This window comes from Lissotriton helveticus, chromosome 4_1 (genome assembly GCF_964261635.1).
Source record: "Lissotriton helveticus chromosome 4_1, aLisHel1.1, whole genome shotgun sequence".
Classification (NCBI taxonomy): Eukaryota; Metazoa; Chordata; class Amphibia; order Caudata; family Salamandridae; genus Lissotriton; species Lissotriton helveticus.
In genome coordinates, this window is record NC_136063.1 from 1,451,998,956 (window position 1) to 1,452,014,829 (window position 15,874).

Here is a 15,874-nt window from a genome sequence, read left to right on the forward strand (position 1 = left end):
TATATTTCTCTTCTAGATCTTTAGTATACTCGACCCATAAGTCTAGATATAATATGGCACTTATGCCATGCTTATGATACATAAAATGACCTGGACTGTCCCTAGGCGGGACAGGAACTGCTTCCTCGAGCAGACCTTTTCTAGTTTTGAACTGACGTAACTTTGAGAACAGAGGCATACTTTAGGCTGAATCTGAACACAATACAATACACGATAAACACAATAATAACTTGAAGAAACAAATCACTCATACCACGACATTGAATACACATTGAAATAACATTTAAAATAACAGTTCGGACAGAATATTACCTGGAATACTGAGAACAGAAACACATGAATTTCTCGAGAACAGAACTTACTAGAATTACTTAGATGCACTGCTGAAACAGTACGAAACATACCGGTCTCATAAAGAGACACGTCAGGACCCGCATCCACCTAGGTGGACACTTCGTGTTGGATTTGCGTACCCAAACCCACGGACCAGAGACAAATTAATTGACCCTGTCTAGATACTACCCCAGCAACGGTACTCACCGGGCAGCAAGAACGGAAGGCCTCGGACTGGACTGGACTGCTACGACGACGGACGGACGAACTTCGGACTTCAGTTACAGGTGGGCCTCCGGATACCTCGGACCTTGGACTCTCGGCTTGGGCTCTGGTCGGGACTCGCCGCGTTCCTCCACCGCCTCGTCTGGACGCTGGACCGCAACCTCCGTCTCCTCCGTGGGCCTGAGGGATACTTGAAGCAGAAATATCTGCACGTGGCCGGTATGGTTCCGTCACGGCTGCAGAGGATCAGGGGGCCTGCGTGGCTTCTCCGGCGCGTGGGGAAAGGGCAAGTCCCTATTCGGGCGCTATTTTGTGGTAAATAAATAATTAATTACCGGTTCTATTTTTGACTATAATCAATAAACAGGTAGCTCAATAAATAAGAGTCAAGATTCGAGGTAGCTGGAGTTGACAGGCTTTAATTAAGTATAAAAGGACAGGAACAGGACAGCCTGCATGGGAATAGGATGGCAGCTGCCGGGGGCAGGATCTGGGAGCATAAGGATAACTTTTAATAACAGTGCACAATATTTATAGTTAAACAAATACATTGCATTCAGTACAGTAGGCGTAGCAGTAGGCGGAGTTTGTAGCAGTCGCGAAAGATAAGGCATAAAGTGGGTGTAACAAGAGGTGTGTACAGGGCGTATACATAGACATGTGATGCAAACGTAACAGAATATGTCATAAACGGGGCGGAAACATGGAGGGGGCTACCTGAGCAGCTGGGACCTCTAACCTAGTGGTGCGCGTAAACTGGCAATGACGTGTTACCAGGGAGAACTGGGGGCTATGACTTCTGCACTAGAAGAGGAGACGAAAGTCTGGAGGGTCAGAGCGACATGTACCTAGGCATATCTAGTATCTGATGTTTATAGTACATGTTGATAGAATCCAAAAGTTATCAGGGTAAAGGCTAACAGACACTAAGACTGGTGCATGCATTATTCTAAATGTATTGCATGTGCGAGGAATATTCTATGAATATTAATACAGTATTTCTCTTACATGGAGACATAAAGGCTAGACCATGACGGACACTATTGATGCGATTCAGTAGCTTAGGAATGCAGAGAAGGAGGGCTGGACTGATAACTAGAAACATAACATACTCTTGGCAGACTGGGAGGCAGAGCCAGGCCGAGCCGGGCACTGCGAGGCATGAAAGTAAGCTAAGGGTCAGGGATACAGGTGGGGGCTGTATCGCTCCTCGGAGAGGGTTCAGGAAACAGGAGCTGAATCTGAGTCCGGGCCCTTTTGAGGCCTAGAAACGGGGACTTTTCAATGAATTAACGTGCACACTGTAAAATGTGGCAACGTAGGATTACATAGGCCTGATATTCGTTGTATTCACGAGAACTGGAAACTGACATACTAGAGATGGACACAACTGTAATTGCGTCTTTAATCGATCAGAGGGGAATACATGCATATCGATCATGCACATATAACATAACATGGGGAACACGTAGGCACATAGGACATGGCAAAATTTACTTTTCCACATTTCTTGCACCACACGTCCAGCTGGTCCTCGTTTGCCAAGCAAAATTGTTTGGTGTTTTGGCAAGTAGTGATAACTTTTGCACAAGAGCGATTCTGCATGATTTTCTTGTTTAATTAGCACCACTTAGTCCTACTTCTCAGTGGTACTGCTTTGCGACTCTTTCATAACGTGAAAAATCTCTGGGGAAAAGTATCTATTAGAAGGATAAGTTACCTTATGTAGCACTCTTTCTGGTTAATATTACATATTTCTACAGATTCCTCACCATCCTACCTCCTCCCTTGCTGAGTTAATGGTTATTCTTCTAAAGTACTGACTTACTGACTGTGGATAGCATGCAATTTGGTCTGCTGTCCTTAGATCTTGACAGGTTCCTCAGCTCGGGCATCTATAGGGCGCAGAAAAAGTGAAGGATCTGACACCAGTGCACCAGGCAGTGCTTTATACCGGACAGTTGTCATGTCTGAGGTTGACAGAGTTGCGACTGAAAGCAACTGCTAGGAGAAATTTATCCTGGATCCATCCTGTTGCTTGGGGATATTCTTGAGGTGAGTAATCTATATAAGGATATAGCGTCTGCCCAGAAAGAGCTTTACAATGGGTAAGTAACTTATTTTTCTGGTTTTGGGAGCACATATCTGCCAGAACCAGCAAAATAAATGTACCTCTCAGCGGAGGCAAGGAGCTAGCTAAACTGCTCTTAAACTGCTCAACAAGTTTGTGTTTGGAAAAGTCCATAGACTCCAGTCTGAGACGAGATCTGAGGAGGCTGGGGGCTTGGTAGTTGGGAGGCAGGCGTAATAGGGAGTCACCCATCTCTTGGCTGAACGACGCTGAATTGCCCATGCTGCCTGAATCCCTCCCACTAGAAGCACATTTTGAGACAGCAATAGCAGATTATACATACACCCCCCTTTCTGGAGTTAGCCATATCCTACTTTTCTTGAGGTAAGATACAATCTACATTCTTATTCTAAATAGATTCAACATGCTCTCTGTTTGACAGGGCAGTTGTTGTGGTCCATAGCCTCAGCTCCTTAAAACAGTTCCTTTTGGATTTTGATGGGTGTAGGGATGATCGTCTTTCATTGGCTCTTTTCCAATGTGGCTTGATTGAACAAACTTGTCTGAAATGCATTTAGAATGGTTTGTTCACAACTGTAGGGAAAAATCTTGTTTGAGTACTATATTCCATCTAAACACATTGCAGACCTCAAGTTAATTGCAAACGTCGGGAGAAAAAGTTTAAGCTTTCATGAAGTACCAAACCAGAATGATACTTTGAAACAAGCTGGATTCAGCTGATGATGGCTGACTAGGCCTCCAGACTGGAGATGAAGCATGATCTAGCTGGACTCCGGTACCATTCTGATATTCAGAAGCAGTCAGGGATTATAGCTTTGGCCTCTTCAGTGCTCTTCCACCATCACTCTCTGCTGCTTCTTGTGTAAGATTGTGTGTTAGGTGATAACACTCTTTTTCGAACTATTATGCCTCGCCTCTTCAGTCTGTTTCCTAAATGTTGTTTCCGGGTGGAAGGAACATGGAGATCTGTGTCCGCGCGATTATTGCAACGCGTAATTCAATTTGTTTCTGTCCAACAGCTTAAACAAAATGCATATTTTTTAAGTTATGTTATTATACTTGAAAAAAATTGTTCTCCATTTTGGGACACATGTTTAACGTGTGTAATAAATTATTTAATTTGGCTTGCTCTTGATGTGTGAAGCAAGTGACATAAATCTTACCTTTGGTGTTCAATGTTTCAAATTGCTGCAATGTTGTTTTTTTGCCTTTTTTCCTAATTCTTCACACCGCCCTCCTCTTTCAGCTTGGCGATATAAAAGTCCGCAACAAGTGGCCTTTGTTGAAAAGTTAACAAAAATAGTTGTGGGACAACTCCCTAACTTCTGGAAGCTATGGATATCGTATGTAAATGGCAGTCTCTTCAGTGAGGTAAGAGACATTTTCTCAGCAGTTATTGCGATTGTTAAGCCTGCGTCGTACGCAAGCAAGAATGACTTTGACTCGAAGTTCGAAAAAATGTACAAATCTACTCAGACTGCTGTGTTATAGTGTGTTTCCACAGTGCTACATATGTCATCATTAGGAGGTTGTCTGTTTGATAGGGTACTTTGCCCGTAGTAGAGTATTTCCGGAAGCAGATTATTTGTGTGAATATTCTCCTGCAAAATATGTACTGCTAACAGGTTCTTTTCACCTGCAACTTTGTTGATTTGGTGAAGCTCACAAAGTTGGCAGTTTTCAAAACGTTGTCCACCTCCTAAAAAAACAAGGCTCCTCAAATACATGAAATGAGACTATTTCATTATTTTGTGCTACGATTTTGTGCTGCCTTCGATGGCTCGAGCTAGTGCATTAAAGTGCTCCTCAATTTGGTATTTCTTTCAGTAGTACACTAGAATATTCATGAACTGAGTTGCGTTTTGTTAGTAAATCCTCGCAGAGCCATTTTGTGCATAGTGCATTCAGCAACAGAGAATTGCACCACCATGTATTCTAATGATGCTGTCCCTCTATTGAAGAAGCAGAATTTGCGTGTAATATGGTGACTGACTCTTAGGACCACCACTTCCATTGTACTACCTTTTACTTGAATCAAATCCATACTGGAATAACTCCAAAATGAAAATGCTGCAGAGGACAGGAGAGCCAAGATATGAATTGAATAGATGGGATTTCACCATTTCTTGTGAACAGTAGTAATTGTTGAATTATAGTAATTGTTGTATTTGCCTCATGCCATCCGAGAGAGATTTCCATAGTGTGCAGGCAATGGTTGTCAGTGACTTCCCTCCAGATTTTTTGGGACTCTCTTCGGAGGGGATGAGAAGCTGTTTTCCAGTAGATTTAGTAAGAATTCCATCTTGTCCACATTGAGGCCTAGCTGATTTTCATTCATCCACATTTGAATTACATCAAAAAACCCTGGCTATTTCCTGTCTCTCCTGGCAGCAATCGCTAGTCAGGTGGAATATCACCCAGGTGTCATCTGCATAACAGTGAACACGCACTATCAAATTAGTCAGCAATTTGTGTACTGGTTGTAAATAAATATGAAAAAGCAAGGGAGAAAGGCTGGATCCCTGAGGAACCTCACAGGAGACTGCCATCAATTGACATTAATCACTAGTTATGTAATCATACAATCAGCCAAAAATGGTTTCAGCCAATAGTAAGCTTTCACACCCATGTCGGCCACTCATTTGAACCTTTGGAGTAGTTCCGAATATCTAAAGTTGATGAAAAGTACTATAACATCAGAAGAGGGCGGCTTCCCCTGCATAGAATGGTAAAATGGACATCAGTCAGTGCTAATTTGCTGCTTCCGTGGGGGTACAACATTGTCTATCTCCGAGAAAGCAGGATGTTGGATAAAGTGTTGAATTTTTCAATTTGTAGCTCTTTCCAGAACCTTAAGATGCCATGTATACGTGAAATAGGTTGATAATTAGATGATAACAAGCATTCGGCCTTCATTTTCTTCAGAAGTGGCGTGATCAAAGCCTGTTTTATCAGTGGAAATGTAAGTTTGTTCAAAAGAACAGTTGATCATTTTTTATATTTTGGATGGGATTCTAACCGCTGATTCCTCACCTTTAAAATAATTGCCAGGTGCCAGACTGGTTCAGAAAGTTTTTCACAGCAATGCTACCATGCGCTAGTAGGTGGCTTGGTGCAGCACCATGGTGACTTGGTTCTGCCCTGAAAGTGACAGAGTGGAGTCGATATTGATACCACCCCTGTGTGCTGACATCAATTTTTAGGTCTCGCTGAGCCAATGCGCTTGCGCATTGCTCTGGCGAGAATTATGTAGGGGCTCCAGGAAAGCCTGCCAGCGGGCTTTGGAATGCGGATTATGGCCAGTGCATGTGCGCCGGGCGCGCGCTCGCCATTTGTTCCCCCCCCCATCAGACTTGAAAGGAAGCCGCTCGCACACCACCATTTGTCTGGGCCTCGGCATCAGACTTCAAAGGGAGCCGCTCCCCCGCCCTCTCCCCATCAGACTTCAAAGGAATGCGCTCCCGAACTTGCTGGCCTCGCTCTCGTGAGCCTTTATTTACTTATTGGCTATTTCTCCTCAATCCCTTCTAAGTTCTTCCTACTCTGTCTTCACTTCCCCCGCTCTCTCTTGCTTCCTTTCCCCACCTTTCCTCCTAACATTCCATGTTGTGCTGTGTGTTATGTTGTTATATTATACAACGTTATGTCATTTTGTGACACACTTGTATGTAATGTTGATTTGTGCAGCGCTGCCAGTATTTCTGCTCCTACACAATGTTTGCTCCTGTTCCCTCTCTCACCGTCCGCTCAATCACCCCTCTCTCTTTTCCATACATCCTCTGCCTACTTTCTCTAACTTCTCCGTTCTCTCCCTTGCACTTTTATTTTCAGTCCGTCACTCACTCCTTTCATCTCCTCGCCTCTAGCCTCATTCTTTCCTCCTTATTCATTTATTTTTGTCTTCCTCATCCCACTTTTCTGCTCTAAGACTCTCCTTTCTCACTTAATATTGCAGTTCCTCTCGGTTTATTTCCTCGGCGCTCTCATGCCGCAGTCCCTCTTTGCGGTCGTTCCTTGCATTGACTACCCACGTAGCCTCTCCTTGCTTTCCCTCATCTGTTACTCCACTGCTTGTCTGCTGTCTTTCATTCTATTTCCAGTTGTTTTGTCTGTCCCTGCCCTCTGTCTTTTGTGGCGCCCCGCCTGTTCACTCCTTTCTCTCTCTCTCTCTGATTTTTTTCTCCTTTGCGATCCCTCAGTTCTTCCCTGCTGTCTCCTCCCCCTGTCTTCTACAGGTATGTCACTCCCTTCTTCTCCGCCCACCCCTTCTGTCTCCTACAGGGCTGCCCTCTCCCAGCTCTGGGTCCTTAGCTGAGCTCCATTCCTTTTGTGCAGTCTTTCTTCTCTCTACCGCTCACCTTGCCTCTCCTCCCCCTCTTTCCGGTGTGCTCCACTCTGTCTTCCCTTCTCTCTCCTACGGATCTGTTCTCTTCAGGCTCTCTGTTCTTCGAGGTGATATTACTCCCTCCCTGTTGTCTTCCTGTTTCTCTCTCCTTTATATTGTCTTTCCCTGCTCTCTTTCCTCTTTTGTGCTCTGCACCTCCTCTGTTGTCTTTCCTTCTCTTTATCCTCTTAAGCCTTCTTCAGTGCTGTCTCGCCCTTTTTTAGGTTTCACCTAAAGAGAGCATGCGCTGTCAGCGAAAACAATTATCCTAAAAAGGGAGCTTAGAGCCCGCCCATTACTTACCTTTATTTACCATTGGTAGACTCCCACGTCATTTTTGCTTCTTTGCTTACCATTCAGCTGCTCCTCCTGGCACCCTCACATCCCCTCGCCCTCACATCCCCTCACCCTCACATCTCCTCCCCCTCACATCCCCTCCCCCTCACATCCCCTAACCCTCACATCCCCTCACCCTCCCTCACCCTCAGACCCCCTCACCCCCTCTCACCCTCACACACGCCCTCACCCACCCTCTCACCCACCCTCACCTTCTCACCCACCCTCACCCACCCTCTCACCCTCACACACCCTTTCACCCTCTCACCCTCACATCCCCTCACACCCTCACCCTTACACACCCTCACACCCCTCCCCCTCACACCCCTCACCCTCACACCCCTCACCCTCGCACCCCTCCCACATCCCCTCACCCTCACACCCCTCACCCTCACACCCTCTCACCCTCACTCCCCCTCACCCTCACTCCCCCTCACCCTCACACCTCACCCTCACACCCCCTCACCCTCGCACCCCCTCACCCCCTCACACACCCTCACACACCCCTTCACCCTCACACCCCTTCACCCTCACCCTCACACCCCCTCACCCACCCTCACACCCCCTCATACCGTCACACACCCTCACACCCTCACACCCCCTCACCCCCCTCCCACCCCCTCACCCCCTCACACCCCCTCTCACCCCCTCACACCCTCTCACCCTTCCACACCCTCACTCACCCTCACACCCTCACTCACCCTCACACCCTCTCACACACCCTCACACACCCTCACCCTTACCCACCCTCACATTCACACACCATCACCCTCACACACCCTCACCCTCACCCCCCTCACACACCCTCACCCACCCTCACTCACCCTCACACCCCCTCTCACACCCTCACCCCCAACCCCCCTCACACCCTCTCACCCCTCTCACCCTCACACACCCTCACTCACCCTCACACCCCCTCACCCACCTTCACCCACCCTCACCCACCCTCACTCACACACCCTCACCCACCTTCACCCACCCTCACCCACCCTCACTCACACACCCACACACCCTCACACCCCGTCACCCTCACACACCCACGCTCACCATCACACCCCTCACCCTCACTCCCTCACCCTCACTCTCCCTCACACACACTCACACACACTCACACACCCTCACCAGCATAGCATAACAATGCTGGAGAAGTGTGGCTCACTGGTTAGAGGAGGCAGACCTGGAAGCAGAGGTCAGCCCGGGACCAGGGTTCAATTCCCGGCTCGGCGGGGTCTTGAGTCCTAAAATGTCCATGGACTCGACAATTCTCGCTCCGGTGCCTACTCGATTCACGGGTTCACACTCTGCGACTCTGGGCAATAGCTTGCTTAATCTCCACAACGGCCCCTCGTGGCGGGATGCCTGGCTTTCACCTTGCGGATACCCTGCCGGGGTTATCTCACAGAGGAATACCAGGACGGGTTCCCTAAGCAAGCGCTTAGAAACCGCTTGGTGATTTGCGCTATATAAATTCCTGTACATTTACATTTACATTTACATAACAAAGCATAGCATAGCATAACAAAACACAGCATAACAAAAAAAGCATAGGATAGCACAACATAGCATAGCATAACAAAACAAAGCATAGGATAGCAAAACAAAACATAGCAAAACAAAACATAGCATAGCAAAACACAACATAGCATAGCATAACAAAACACAACAAAACATAGCATAACAAAACATAGCATAACAAAACAAAGCATAGCATAACATAACAAAGCATAGCAAGACAAAACATAGCATAGTATAACAAAACATAGCATAACAAAACAACAAAACAAAACATAGCATAACAAAACAAAACATAACATAACAAAACATAGCATAACATAACATAAAAACAAAGCATAGCATAACAAAACAGCATAACAAAACATAGCAAAAACAACAAAACATAGCATAACAAAACACAACAAAACATAGCATACATAACAAAACATAGCATTGCAAAGCATAGCAGAACATAGCATAGCATAACAAAACACAACAAAACATAGCATAACAAAACAAAGCTTAGCATAGCATAACAAAACATAACATAACAAAGCATAGCATAACATAGCATAGCATAGCAAAACAAAGCATAGCATAACAAAACACAACAATAAATAGCATACATAACAAAACATAGCATTGCAAAGCATAGCAAAACGTAGCGTAGCATAACAAAACACAACAAAACAGCACAGCATAACAAAACACAACATAGCATAGCATAACAAAACAAAGCTTAGCATAGCATAACAAAACATAGCATAACAAAGCATAGCATAGCGTAACATAGCATAACAAAGCACAGCATAACAAAGCATAGCATAGCATAACAAAACACAACACAACAAAACATAGCATAGCATAACAAAACAAAGCATAGGATAGCAAAACTAAACATAGCATAGCATAACAAAACAAAGCATAGGATAGCAAAACAAAGCAAAGCATAGCATAGCATAACAAAACATAGCATAACAACAAAACATAGCATAACAAAACACAACAACACATAGCATAGCAAAACATAGCAAAACACAACAAAACATAGCATAGCAAAACAAAACATATAATAGCATAGCAAAACATAACATACCAAACGCAACAAAACATAGCATAGCATACCAAAACATAGCATAGCAAAACAAAGCATAGCATAATAAAACACAACAAAACATAGCATTACAAAACATAGCATAGCATAACAAAGCATAGCATAGCAAAACATAGCATAGCATAACAAAACACAGCATAGCATAGCATAACAAATCAAAGCATAGGATACCAAAACATAGCATAGTATAGCAAAACAAAACATAGGATAGCAAAACAAAACATAGTATAGCATACAGCATCACTCCGCACCACCACAGCATCACTCAGGGGCACCACAACATCACTATGCGCTACCACAGCATCACTGAACACCACAGCATCACTCGTTCGCCATCACAACACCAATCAGCGCTACCACAGCATCAATCTGTGCAACCATTCAACAACACCTGGTTCAAATATGTTCTCTCAATGTTTCAAGCTTTATTACAAATGTAACAAAAAGATGTTAATATTTCACTTCTGTTCTTGGATTTTCGTCACAATAAAATACACTGAACATAATCTTCACAAAAGTTATTTACAAAACTTTAAGCTATTGCCTTTATAAATTACAATAACTTTTATTTAAGTATTAATTATTGAAAAAAAATTAAAAGCCATTGTTATTTGTAATATCAATACATGTAAGTCACGTAAATACGACACATATTGCATTACACATGCTATAGGTGTCACATTTGCGAAAGTTATAACTATTGGCATTGTAAATGACAAAGCTATTAATTTCGCTATTTTCAAAAGCAAAACATAAATAAAAAATGTGTCATTTACAATACCAATAGCTCAAACTTTCCTAATGCAAGACCTATTGCATTGTAAATGCTTGTTCTTTTCGCACCTTCAGTCTTGCCTCCGTAGCTCTGCTGTTCTTTCTTCACTTGGCAAACTTTAGCTAAAACAATAACTCCCCCCAAAAACTCTTAAAACCATTGTGCAGGGGAAGTATGGCCCCCGGAAGGCTATAGGATTTAAGCAGTACAGGGATTGCTTCAAACAGATGTCTGTGACAGACTCATCCCCATCCCTCCGTCCAAGGGGGGGGGGGGGGGGGCTAGTCTCGTCTCGCGACCGTTTATATATCGGGTCATCGCCAGTCGAAGTCTTTCGGAAAGCTCTCAGTCTAAGACAAAGCAGAAACACAAGAACGTCAAGCTAGACTCGTCCCCATCCCCCACCTCTCTCTGTATCCAGGAAAGTTATGAGGATGTCACTGTGCCATCCGATTATTTTTCTGATTCACCAAGGAACCCATTCTGGGTGTTTGGCCCCGGTGCACCCATCAGTGCTGACTTACGCTTTGGTGCCAAAACCTGTGCCAGTTCGAACTGGCACAGGTTAGTAGCGATGCTACTGGTGCTTGAAGCAAACCCTGTATTAATGCAGTTGTTGGACTCTGAGCCGAGCTCATTTAAAATCCACACTTACGTACCCAGTCCCCATTCAATCTGATTCTATTAGAACTCTACCCATGCCTCGGAGCTGCTCGCACATGCTCCTCATCTTTTTAGTTCAAACTTTGAGCAGAACATGCCACCTAATCTAACATTGTTACTGAGGTCCTGGGTGTATTTCTTCTGAGTACTTGTTGCCTTGTAATAAAGCCGTGAATTAGGCATTTGGTCGGTACATGGGCAAATCCTTGTTCATGCTCTCCGGTAAACATGCAGGTTGCCAGACACCGCAGGTCGGTACCAGGCCACACTGATTTCTTAGCTCAGCACAAGGTTAGTTGTTTGCGTGACCAATATATGCATGTCCTTTGAGGCATGGTTTGCACGATCCTGCCAGCAGTGTGTGAAGAGTTTCAGGCCTCCCTTGTGCTAACCATTCAGGGTGGCCAGGATGCCTCAAAAATACATAATTCGGTCTGGACACCACTAGTTGGACCCAAGTTAACTTCGATCAGTCTACCTTCTGAGGTCATGGATGTTATACTTGCCACACGGCACCCCTCTACAAAATGTATTTATGCAGTCTGCGTTGGGCAAAGGTTTTCACTGGTGTAAAGACTTCAACATGGACCCTTTGGAGGCTAAAATTTCTCACGTTTTATTGTTCGATTTGTATTTAGCCCAGTAAGGACTTGCATTAAAGGTTATCAGCTGGCTTTTTCGGCTGTTTTGTGTTTGCTAAACCGGCCGTCCTTGTTTAAATCACCTGATGTGATGACTTTCTTTGAAAGGTTGGGCACATATGTTCCCTCTCAGACTATTTGTGATGCCGCACTGGGATCTTAATTTGGTGCAGAGGTTCCTTTTGTGCTTCTCCTTTGAGTCAGTACACAGCTGCTGGTTGCAACTCCTGACTCTTAAAATCACCTTCTTCACTTCAGCTTGTTGCGAAAGGGAGCTCCAAGCTCTGTCAGTGCAGCCACTATAAAACACTTTTTTTCCGGACAAACTAGTGGTGAGGACCAGGGCGACCCTTGTGACAACATTTGTGACTTCTTTTCACTTTGGTAAATTCCTCACTCTCTTAACTTTCTTTGCTCCGCCTCACCCCTCAAAAGAAGAGCGACTCTATTGGTTGGATCCCAAGTGAGCTTTGAGTTTTTAAATTGATTGCACCAAACACTATTGGGTGGACGATCAGCCCTTGGTGGGATTCTCGGGGTCAAAGAAAGGTAAGGCAAAGAAAAAAAGACTTTTTCAGGTGAATAGACTTCTGCATTTATGTCTGCTACACATTGGCCAAGAAACCGATGCCAAAAGGATTGCAGGCTTATTTCACCAGGGCCAAGACTTCTGTGCGTTGGCATGTGGAGTGTCTGTTCTTGACATTTGTCAGGTTGCGACGTGGGCTTCAGTGCACATGCTCACAAAGTACTACTGTCTTGGCAGAGATCTGTACACTGGTACCTCTGGTTATGTTTTAAGTTCCACATCTGTGTACGCTGATAAATTTAATAAAGACACTAACGTCCGCTTGCAGGGGTGGCGTCTGTCTGCTCTGCTGTGTCACTTCTGTGGCGAACCAAAGTCACACGACACCACCTACCGACACACAGAGCATTGCTGTGAAATGCTTCTGTATTCAGTCTGGCACCTGGGAATTATTCTAAGGGTGAGGAATATGTGGTTAGATAGAGTATCTATGAGAAAGGACATTAACAAAGGTAAACTATGTGCTCATGTGGAACCAGTTCAGCATAGCATTGTTTGATCATCCTTGAAAGGCAAGGGTCTTGCAGATTCATTGCCTTTGCAGATGGTTATTGATTCCGCAGCTCTGAAACTGATGCAATTGTCTTTGCCCATAAGTTCAATCTTTCAAAAATAAGTTTTACATATTGCATTATTAACTTCACTGAAAAAGGAATTGCATCTATATTCCAACAATCTCACAGTTTGTTGAAACATATCTGCACACTGCCCTACTGAGACCGCAAAGCCTATAAATTTTTTAATTTCTGTTGGTTTCCTTAAGATAGCCTAGTTCTTCAGCTCAGGATAGAGAACTGCCGCCTGTGTGTGGCACACTGTTGCCAGTGGTCTTTAGGTGAGTACATTCTAAAAATCACAATTTCCCTTTACCCGCTAAAGCTTTGTATCCAAAAGAGGTGCCTTGAATTGGATCTAAAACTTCACCAAACACAAATGCGGATCACATTCTTGAAGCAACTGTAAGGTTTTAGCTTTCATGTGACTATGACTTTATCTAGAAGAAGCCTCCTTATTAAACTAGGGAGATAGTTCACCTTGAAGGGGTTATTAAGAACTCTCCAAGTGGAAAAAGAAAAAGAAAATAATTTTGTTTTCCTCACAACCCTAATCTGGCAGACATGTTAAAACTCTACAACCTCGGTGGCCAAAAAAGGACATTATATGTCTGTAGTCCTTCTTACCAAGGGATTACTCTGCCGAGTCGTGCTATAACTTTGGTCTAGGAGTAAAGGCAAGTTATTTTTTTCCTTTTAACTGCTGACCACAGGTGGGCATTTTGACAATACACAGTGTGTCTCCCTTAGATAACCAGAAAAAAGCATGCTAGGTCCGTGATTGAAAAGCATCATGAGTTATCCAGTATTATGGGTGTCTTTCATAGATTCACATGCCTGAATCATTCCCCGTCTTCGAGACAGGAGTCTCCGGTACATAGAAAAGTAATGTCTTATAGACATACTTAGAGAATAGTAGGCCTAAAGGCCTCACCTTAGTAACATATCCATGTCCTTTTGTAAAAAGGACCAAACTCTAGAGAAGAGCCAATCAGCTATCACCTCCCTCTAGAACCTTCCTGGCAGGAGCCTCAGACCCTCAGATTTTCTACCGCACATTGTGCTAAGGGAGTCTCCTCTGAGCTCTGCTCAGATTCTGTGTTTTTTACTTCATTAAATGACTTTGTTGTTAAGGATTCTTTTCTACTATGGATTATCTTCAAATACATTCTTTAAAGAAGGTCTGGTAAGGAGAAGAAAAGATTTTTTTTTAAGAGCCTGTGAGGTTGCTCTGCTCTGATCCTCACACGGACCGCATTTACTTTCTGTACCACAGGCCAAAGACTGCAAGGTATGTCGCACTTTCTCAAGTAAGTTTTTGAGAGGTCGTGAAGGGTGAATTTTAATATGGTGTCAAACACTAAGACCAGAAAGGAGGTTTTTTATTTTCTCCAGTGACCGTGATGAGGCGTTATCCTCAACCTCGAGGAGACCTCAAAAGAGAAGAGATTCTCCTCAGACTCATTCCTCAGGGGAACATCCTGAGAAGGCCCTCAAAAAGACCACTCATGGGTCTTCTGGCCGCAGTTCTTAAAAATCTCCTCACTCTGTGGGAAAGGAAAGTACAGGACTTGCTTTTGGAGAAAAATCATGGAAAAAAGACGACTTCTGAGCCGTCAAAATCACCTCCTCTGGCCATAGGACCCTTCAGGAAGGCGTCTTCTATACCTCCTGAGGTAAAGACTAAGAAGCCAACATATTACAGCCTCTTCGTCTACGATGGCCTCGTCTACGATGGCCTCGTCTACGATGGCCTCATCTACAATGGCCTCGTCTACGATGGCCTCGTCTACGATGGCCTCGTCTACGATGGCCTCGTCTACGATGGCCTCGTCTACGATGGCCTCGTCTACGATGGCCTCGTCTACGACGGCTCGTCGACGACGGCTCGTCGACGACGGCTCGTCTACGATGGCTCGTCTACGATGGCTCGTCGATGATGGCTCGTCTACGATGGCTCGTCTACGGCGGCCTCGTCTATGACTGCTCGCCTATGAGGGCCTGTTTACGGCGTTGACAATGGCCTCATCAACGATGGCCTCGTCTACGATGGACTCGTCTACGATGGACTCGTCTACGATGGCCTCGTCTACGATGGCCTCGTCTACGATGGACTCGTCTACGATGGCTCATCTACAATGGCTCATCTACAATGGCTCATCTACAATGGCTCGTCTACGACGGCTCGTCTACGACTGCTCGATGACGACTACGGCCTCGTCTATGACTGCTCGTCTATGACGGCCTGTTTACGGCGTCGACGATGGCCTCGTCTATGACTGCTCGTCTACGATGGCTCGTCTGCGTCGACGACGACGGCCTCGTCTATGACTGCTCGTCTACGACGGCCTGTCTATGGCGTCGACGATGGCCTCGTCTACAATGGCCTCGTCTACGAGGGCTCGTCTTCGATGGCTCATCTAGGACTGCATCGTCCTCGACGGCTTCGTCTATGACTGCTCGTCTACGACGGCCAGTCTACGGCGTCGACGATGGCCTAGTCTACAATGGCTTCGTCTTCGATGGCCTCGTCTACCATGGCCTCGTCTACGATGGCCTCATCTACGATTACTCCTCTACGATGGCTTGTCATCGACGGCCTCGTCTACGACGGATTGTCTATGACGTCACCTACGACTGCCTCGTCTATGACTGCTCGTCTACGACGGCATAG

At 45.0% G+C, this 15,874-nt stretch overlaps 1 protein-coding gene across 3 annotated transcripts in view; it reads left to right on the forward strand.

Moving 5' to 3' along the window:
• The window catches only part of EXOC2 (exocyst complex component 2), a 948,514-nt gene that overhangs the window by 479,659 nt on the left and 452,981 nt on the right, over positions 1–15,874 (forward strand). For all 3 annotated transcript variants that reach the window (XM_078688027.1, XM_078688028.1, XM_078688025.1), the window contains one exon: positions 3,897–4,021. In XM_078688027.1, the coding sequence (XP_078544153.1) occupies positions 3,897–4,021 (125 nt within the window). The remainder of the gene's footprint in view (positions 1–3,896; positions 4,022–15,874) is intronic.